This window comes from Poecilia reticulata, linkage group LG8, assembly GCF_000633615.1.
Source record: "Poecilia reticulata strain Guanapo linkage group LG8, Guppy_female_1.0+MT, whole genome shotgun sequence".
Classification (NCBI taxonomy): domain Eukaryota; kingdom Metazoa; phylum Chordata; class Actinopteri; order Cyprinodontiformes; family Poeciliidae; genus Poecilia; species Poecilia reticulata.
Genome location: NC_024338.1, coordinates 17,640,694 through 17,646,928, shown reverse-complemented (window position 1 = coordinate 17,646,928; position 6,235 = coordinate 17,640,694). Strand labels below are relative to the sequence as shown.

Sequence of the window (6,235 nt, the reverse complement as noted above, 5' to 3'; positions counted from 1 at the left end):
TATTCTGTCCTAGAATGCAGTTAGATGAGACCTTTTTTTTTTTTTTTTTGAGCACCTGCCCCTTTAGTGGTCTCTGCACGGCCCTGCTTTGAGGAGTACCTTAAATAACCAAGTTATTAAAGAGGATATGAATTGCATAACTTCCCAGTAGATAGTATGATTAAGTTAATCTCATCATGACCTACAAAATAAGGGTGATGCTGTTTTTAAGTGCGTAGCTAGCTGGGTGGAGCAGCTATTCCAGTCAATGAGCTGCTTTTTTCAGGGTGACGGCAGACACAGATTTAGGTTTCTTTTTTAAGCTCAACGTGAGTCGGCATCTGAAAACTGCAGCTGAAGTAATACCCAGTGCACCTGGTTCCCTTTTACTGAGGATACAGCTCAGCTTTATTTTACTAGGGGAAAGACTATGGAAGAAGATTAGTGCCACTAAAAAAAACAACCTGACTAATCTCAGAATTCTGACTTTTTTTTTTTTTAAATTAGAATCAGAAATTTTAAAATGTTTAATCTGAAAACTCAAATCCACCAAACAAATTTGGGCCAGAAATGTACAAAAAAGCTGAGAAAAAAGTTGGAATTTTGAGAAAAACAGAATAAAAAAAAGAATCATATTAAAGCCATAGTTCTGAGAAAAAAAGTCAGAATTATGAAAATAAAGTCAGAATATGATTTGATTTATTTGTCGGCCCTAATCCCCTTCCTTACTTTGCTAACATGGAGTCCTTGAACTTGCGCTGAACTCAAGGCCTTCACAGACTATCAACAGATAATTTGGAGTCAGAAAGGAGAGTTCAAAGGTTTGTGGCTTTACTGTGTCAACTGAGAAGAGGAGGAGAAAGGTTCAAAGTAATTGGATATGAACTTGAAAGGGAATGAAACGTTTCCAAAACAGTTTACCAACTAATTACTGAGTCAGAAGACGGGTTACAACCTCAAAAACCTACATTACTGTAGCTAATGTTTAAAAGTGAACATTAAAGGTTGTGCTTCCCTGAACAGGTTAAGATCATATAGTCTACACAGAACATGTTCATTACATATTTTTGCATAAAATCATTCTTTCATAGTGAGATTTTAGTCTGCGCATAAGTGCTTTAGTTCCGTTTGGGTTGCTAGGTGACATGTTGGAGTCGGCTGGGGTTGCTAGGTAACGACAGTGGAACTCAACAATCAGGAGGTTTTGTTGAAAACCTCCTGATTGTTGAGGTTTTCAACAAAAAAAACCCCTCAACAATCAGAAAAACAGCTAGCTTGGTAGTTCCTAAGGAAAAAAATAAATCATTTTGCATAATAGATCCCTTTGAATGTCAACAAAGCAACGTTGCAAAGACATTCCCTGTAATTTTTAGAGTTTTTTTTGGTGAAAATCAGAATTTTTTTAATAAAGGAATAATTCCTGGCAGCTGTGAGACACGACGGTTAATATCCTTTCCATGTCAGGATTCTGTTCCCGTATGGTGAAAAGAAAACAATACGTGAGGTTCACAAAGTCAGGCAGCGGCAGAAACACGTTTGAAACAGATGCAGGGATTTTCCAGCTGAGGTCAACATCTGCTGAGAGGACCGGGCCATCTTTCCCCTTCCTCTTTCCGCTAAAAATAATAAAAAAAATATCTGCAGATGAGTTACAGCTTGCAGGAGGAGAGAAGAGTCATTAAAAAGAAAAAAAAAAACAACAGATTTTCTTGTTTTATTTAAAAAATATTTTTAATGCACCATTAATAAAGGGTTCAACGCATTAATACAAGAGAAATATTGCAAATAATATTAAAATCATCAAATTAAGAGGAAAAAAACAATAAAAAATAAATGAATGAAAGGTATGTACACGTTTCCTCACGGAGAGGAAAAGGAACAACATATTTACAGCTTGGAATCCGTTTGTTTCTACGAGAAACAAACATCTCTACAATATTTACATGTACTTCTTTTTATTTTTTTTTCTGTTTTATCCTGTCGTAAATAAGTCTTGTTTTGTATGGAAAGGCTTTCATTGCAACAAGCATTATAGTACACAATTTCAGGTTGCGAGGGAACACACACAAAAAAAAAAAAAAAAAAAAGAAAAAAACTGGGAGTCTGGTTAAAAGTTTCAACATTAAAGTTAAACTTTGGACGGTCTGGAGGAAAAAAAATAAATAAAAAAAATAAAAACTCAGGGTAAACATGGGAGAGCCCGACTGTCTGCAGTGCAACACAAACTCATCCAGCAGAAAAAAGGCGACGTGCACTTTAAAAAAACAACACGACACGCCGTCCGCCGCGCCAGGAGAGAACATGTTAGTGAGGGATGCTCGATACGCGATGAACACGCAGATAAAATAAATACAAGTGAATTCTGGGGGATTTTCTTTTAAAGATAACCTTATAAAGCAACTAAACATCCGAGTTATCAACGGAAACATGCTGAAATCCTTCAGTCGTTTTTCTTTCAACAGATGTTTTTTTGTTTGTTGTTGAAATAAAACAGGAACACAAGAGAAACTGATATATGCGCTTTTAAAGGCAAGAAGAAGAAAATACGTAGTGCGCAGGGTTCCTACACAGTTGTCATAATTTGCAGTGTAAATGCTACATTTCAAAAATCTGTAATTTGCCAAATATGGGTTGGAGTCTCACAATAAATGCAAACATGAAAAGAAAAAAAATCAATAAATGTGTCTAATGTCTAAGATCTACTGAAATGGCCATTTTTAGTTATTTTAAACATTCAAAAATCTAAACACTGATGTACGAAAAATTTAAAATGAAGGCAAAATAATTTAAATGTAGCATAAAATGTCTGGAAAAATCAAATATTTTCCATGTTAAATGGACTTTTTCTGGAAAGTCGTCAAAGCAAATTCTGTGTAGGAACCCTGAAAGAAACGGCTGTTTGCTTGTTTTTGTTCGTTTGTTCTTGGAGAGCCTGCAGGGAACGTCCAAGCTCTAAATAACATTTCCAATTACTTTATTCAAGCAAACATTTTGGCAAACTTTGTGAGAATCTGCAAACCTTTCATGCAGAAGAAATGCAGCAAACAATGAGCAGTTAAAAGCAGGTAAATCAGCGTGAAGGGAGAAAACTGTTCTGTTGTGCTGACTGTCAGCAGCAGCTTAAGAAGAAGAAATATTAACACTTTTAGGCGGCAGAGGTTGTTGCAAATCAAAACCAAGAGGGACACGGAGACAACAGCTGAACACTGAGGGGAAAAAAGTCATTTCATCATAAGAAACTTTATGCAAACGCAACAAAATACTATTAATTACAGCAAAGGTTTTCTAAAGAGATGGAAACAAAACCACAAAACAAATATCGCACTCAGAAATCCTGCATGACTGAAAACCTATTGGAAAGAAGATTTTTTTATTATTATTATTTTAAAAGTGCGCCCATGACAAGCGATTTTTAAAAACCCTGAATTTTTCTGGCATTCCTGTGCGTTTGTGTGGGGATGAATATGGATGCAGGGGGAAAAAAATCTATAAAAAAAAAAGAAAAATCCCATGATATGTATAAAAAATCTGATCTGACAGACAGAAACGACCTGTGTGCTGCTGTTTATCAAACGGACGCTGGCGTGGGAATAGAAAAAAAAAAGAGTTTTCGTGACTTGCTGAATACTGCCACTCCTCCGATGTTGGGAAACAGAAGGAGCGTCAACGTCAATTGAGGTGAAAAGTGCAAATGTGTGCGACATCGTTTCCTACTTTCTGGGGCTCTGAACTCTGACAGAAAAGAAAAAAGAAAAACAAAAAGGTAAAGGTCGGCTGCTGGCGAGAAGAAGAAAAAACAAGAAGTGCTTTTTTCACTAGTTGAGCGTTCCGCGGCAGTTCTCTGTCCCACACAGGCAGGGGATTTTGTTCTCCTCCAGGGGGAATTTGTAGTCGTAGGTGATCTCCTCGTTGACGGCGATCGGCTGCTTGGAGTAGATCACGATCTTCTTCTGAGACTCTATGGTGATGACCTTAGCGTAGCAGTTTGGCTGAGGAAGGAAGATTTCAAAACGTTTAGACCTTCGGAGTCACATAAAGGTAGTTACAAAGTCAGACTTTTATCGCCTGAGGAACACTTCAGGATGAAAGGACTGATGTCGCATATATGAAATTATATTTCATCAACCAATCAATCAAGTTTGTAGCACATCGTCATAAAAAAAAATCACACAGTCACCAACAGTGAACAAAAATTATACTCAAGTAGAAGTAAACAGTATTTGGTAACTCATCAGATTTTCAATCATTTAATATTTAAAATTTATACCAAAATATAAATTTAAGTGGAAATTTCGGTGTTTTAAGGATCAAAATGACAATAATTCATTTAAGTAACAAAAGACAACAAAATCAGGCAGAAGAACATTTTTCCAAATCCGTTTTTTCCAATAAAAAAAACTAACAAATGTAACAAAAACTGCCGGGATGTGTCCGTGACGGGTGAATTTTTGGTTAAATATTTTAGTTTTTCATGCAGTGGGTAGAAAATAAAGAAATTTACTCAAGTAATAGTAAAAATACTTAATAATGAAGTTACACAAGTCAAAGTAAAAAGTACAGCATAGTAAAAATGTCAACTTCCGCAATCAAAATCATCAACAAACATCAAATATGTTGACCAATGTTGAATTTATTGCGTTTCAAAAGCAACTCCAAACAGGTTGTTGATGCGTTTATGACGTTTTAATGTTTTCATGAGGTCAAGCTCTTTGGCCTGCCTGAAACGCGCTACACCGATAAAGTCGATAGGTTTGGTGGAGACTCACAGTGCAGCAGTGGTTGATGAAACGCGCCAGGTTGCCACACTTGGTGGCGTCTATTATTGTGTCGTGGTCCACCCTGAACAGGTAGCTGCTCCCGATGCCCTGCTGAGCGTACCGCTTCTCCCGGTTGTCGGCCACCATCTGCATCAACGAGTCGGGAAAAGGCGATTTAATTGGTGACAAAACACAAAAAGTATAATTTCTCTAAAGGTGAACAGGTGAGAATAGGACTATGGGTGATACAAAACATCTTCGTTACATTTCAGAATGAGCTTGATGCATTTTTTCCCCATTTATATTATTCTGGATTCCATTTTAGCCACATTAATTAAACCGTAACGCATGTAATTATGGTGTGAACGGAAGAAAAAATAAATTAAAGCTAGAGGCCAACATTTCCTGTTATTCTGTTTCACATAAGAAACAAACCGCTGTGGTTAAACACAACATTTGTTGTACAAGATGTTAAAACTGTTTCCCTTTCATTTTTATTCAAAGAACTCAAACTCGCAAAACTAAGAATCTTGTTTTTAACCAGAAAGTCAAAAATGAGACGTGTGAATATGTCCATAAAATCAGGACTGTTGTTTGTTTCTGTTTCTTCTGTGTGTCACAGAAATCTCCAGTGAAGTAATGACTGGTGTTGCTTTCACCTTCCTGCAACTGCAACAGCGCAATTACACAACCGAACTTCTTTGAAAAGCATTAGTAGAGCCTTGTGCAAACAGAAAGAATGCACCAAGTGGTTTCTGGACTGTAGGTCAACAACAAATGACTCGGTTTTTTTTCCCAGCACAGAGCGGTAAAACCAGCTGACCAAACGTGTTGGAACTCAGCTTGGGTTGCTAGGCAACGAGCAGAATTCCACTGGGGTTGCTAGGTAACCGCACAGAGCATGTGGAATGTGACTTAACAATCTGAAGGTTTTTGAAAAGGTTCATTTTCCAGACACCAAAACAACCTCAACTTAGTGCCAAAAAATGCCTGGGTGTTTTTTTAAATGTTTGGTCAGTTTTTAGATCCAAGTAGAAATAAAAAAACAAGCAAAAAATGGGGAAAAAAACAGGTAAATAGTGATTATTGCATAACAGGTCCCTGTTCTAACAAGCTGTGAAATAATCTGGAAAATGAATCCTTGGTCTGTTGAAACTTTGGAGTTTGAATTCTGTTTTACACTTAACTCACAAAAAATAAATAAAGTCGTACCTGTCTGATGTTCTGACCGACGTACTCGATGACCATCTCGTCGGCGGCGATGGGCTCCATGGCAAACAGACCCCATTCATGGATCCTGCTGCGCCCGAATCGCAGCTTCTTCTTTCTGAACTGTAAGGAGGAAAATTAAATGTAAATGAATAAAAATATGAGCTTTTAGTTTCTCTAAACGTTGTGATCATTCAATTGCTGCAAAAATACAAAATCTTAAAAAAGTTTTTGGTTCAGTTTCTAGTGCAAATTTCTTAGTAAACTTGAAAGAAGACAAAACAAGTATA

At 36.8% G+C, this 6,235-nt stretch overlaps 1 protein-coding gene across 3 annotated transcripts in view; it reads right to left on the bottom strand.

Moving 5' to 3' along the window:
* Positions 1 to 1,680: 1,680 nt before the first annotated feature.
* setd1a (SET domain containing 1A, histone lysine methyltransferase) overlaps positions 1,681 to 6,235 on the bottom strand; it is a 33,051-nt gene continuing 28,496 nt past the window's right edge. For all 3 annotated transcript variants that reach the window (XM_008416326.2, XM_008416323.2, XM_008416324.2), the window contains exons 19-21: positions 5,949 to 6,068; positions 4,746 to 4,883; positions 1,681 to 3,968 (exon numbers count right to left, since the gene is read on the bottom strand). In XM_008416326.2, the coding sequence (XP_008414548.1) occupies positions 3,795 to 3,968; positions 4,746 to 4,883; positions 5,949 to 6,068 (432 nt within the window). In that variant the 3' untranslated portion in view covers positions 1,681 to 3,794. The remainder of the gene's footprint in view (positions 3,969 to 4,745; positions 4,884 to 5,948; positions 6,069 to 6,235) is intronic.